Here is a 2,142-nt window from a genome sequence, read left to right on the forward strand (position 1 = left end):
GGAAGGAAAACATTTTAGAGAAGAAAAATTTCCATTGCTTTATGAATTCGAACCCGGGACCTATTGCGTGAGAGGTGAACACCTTAACTTCTAGGCCACGAGGGCCCCCTATAATTCCCTGTGGGGGTTGTTGGAACGGGTTGCAACACCTTGGAGGAATCGGTTGAAACGCTTAGCTGTCACACAACCCCTTCCCCTACCCCTTTCTTAAAAGTTGTGGTAGACCAGGTCACTCTCAGCTCTGACAGCACTTAATGTCATTGTGAGATTTGATCCCCTTTGATCCTGCGTCACTCGAACAGTGCGTTGACAACGGATTGCGCATATTTTGGTTATCCTTGTCAACATGTTAATCCCAGCCTCATTGATGAAGACAGAATTATTCTAATCCTGAATAAAATATTGTGCAACAGTCAGGATGCATATTATTGATGTCTGGTAGCTTTAGTCCCATCAGAAAGTCTTTCTGCGGTAACATCCTCAAGTTTCTTCTTGGTGATCAATTTGCCCTGAAGGACATTGTCCCTCAGCTCAATTTGAGCACATTCTGCTCACGCTGGGTAATCTGTTCGGAGAGTAATCGCATTCGTTATGTGGCATTTGAAGTTTCTATTACATCATTTGTTATCTTTACATTTAAACGTGACAAAAATGTCGTATTAGATTTTTGAACGTTCTATGTGGCTTTGAATGTTCTATGTGACGTTTGGGCTTGTTATCTGGCATTTGTTCTTCTTATGACTACAACGATTAATATTGAAAAATATATTATGATCGAAATACATTGACTTCTGATGGGATAAAGTCTAAAATCTTTCATTAAGGTTACGTAAAACTTTCGGAATCAAACAATGTACCCGCCCCAGAGTCCGACAGTAAAGATTCTTGTGAACTGAGGTCCATTGTGGGGAGAAGGGGTTTGTATCCAAAGGCGCCGTATACATCCCCACAACTTTTGTCTATTCTTTCCACTGTAGGGCGCCCGTTCTTATATCGCCACTTGTTCATTTCCTTTATAGGGCCGCCTCTTGCAACTGGACCGCCCATTAGACTGAATCCACTAGAGTTGCCGTTTAAAGCCCGGACTCGGGTTTCGACCTCTTCAGTAAAGGACAAGTCTGCAAAGTCAAGAAGCTCTTTTGCGAAGTGGTCTGGCGACATGACACCAGTTTCGTAGCGAACGATCTTGAATCTTTTCGGGAAACGTGAGAGAAGTTCGCGTGCTGCCTGGACGTCTTCCTGCAGACGTGGGCAGAAGATGTCGAGGCTCTGTTCCAAAGTCAGGTTACCACGGTTGCGTAGGCGCAACATCTGGGACAGGATCACCGCACGTGGGTCCCTGGTGGGTGGGTAGATGTACGAATGAGTTGGTGAATAGATGCGTGAATGAGTGGGTGGGTGGGTGGGTAGGTGGGTAGGTGGATGGACGGGTGGGTGAGCTGGTGGGTGAGCTGGTGGGTGAATGAGTGGGTGTGCGGGTAGGTGGCTAGGTGGGTAGGCGGGTAGGCGGGTAGATGGATGGATGGGTGGGTGGGTAGATGGGCGACTGGATAAGTGGATGGGAGAGAAAGTGGGTATGAAGGTAGGTGGATGGGTGGGTAGGTAGATGGATGGATGGATGTGAGGGTGTATGAGTGAGTAGATGAGTAGATAGGAGTGTAAATGGGTGAGTGGGAAGGTAGATGGGTGGGTGGGTAGATGATCGAGGGAAAGAGTAGATAGGTGAGTGGGTGGATGAGTGGGTACATGGGTAGGCGAGTAAGTGGATGGATGGGTGTGTGGGTAGATGGGCGAGTGGAGGAATAAACGGGTGAGTAAGTAGGTGAGTGGTAGAAGGATGGATGGGTGTTTGGGTAGGTGGGCGAGGTATGGGTAGACGGGTGAGTAAGTGTGTGTGTAGGTGTGTAGGTGGGTAGGCGGGTAGGTGGAAAGGAAGATGGACGTGTGGATGGGCGAGGGGGTGAGTAGTGGGTGTGTGGGTAGGTTGATGGACAGGTGGGTGGGTAGGTGAGCGAGGGTATGAGTAGATGGGTGAGTAAGTGGGTGCGTGGATAGGTGGGTTGGTGGATTTTAGATCGATGGATGGATGGGTGGGTGGGTAGATGGATGGGTGGTTGGGTGGGTGGGTAGGTCGATGGATAG

The 2,142-nt window shown here is 48.5% G+C and overlaps 1 protein-coding gene across 2 annotated transcripts in view; it reads right to left on the minus strand.

Moving 5' to 3' along the window:
• Positions 1–44: 44 nt before the first annotated feature.
• LOC101854866 (carbohydrate sulfotransferase 1) overlaps positions 45–2,142 on the minus strand; it is a 19,892-nt gene continuing 17,794 nt past the window's right edge. For both annotated transcript variants that reach the window (XM_005099019.2, XM_005099018.2), the window contains exon 6: positions 45–1,339. In XM_005099019.2, the coding sequence (XP_005099076.1) occupies positions 826–1,339 (514 nt within the window). In that variant the 3' untranslated portion in view covers positions 45–825. The remainder of the gene's footprint in view (positions 1,340–2,142) is intronic.

This window comes from Aplysia californica, unplaced genomic scaffold (assembly GCF_000002075.1).
Source record: "Aplysia californica isolate F4 #8 unplaced genomic scaffold, AplCal3.0 scaffold00200, whole genome shotgun sequence".
Taxonomy (NCBI): Eukaryota; Metazoa; Mollusca; class Gastropoda; order Aplysiida; family Aplysiidae; genus Aplysia; species Aplysia californica.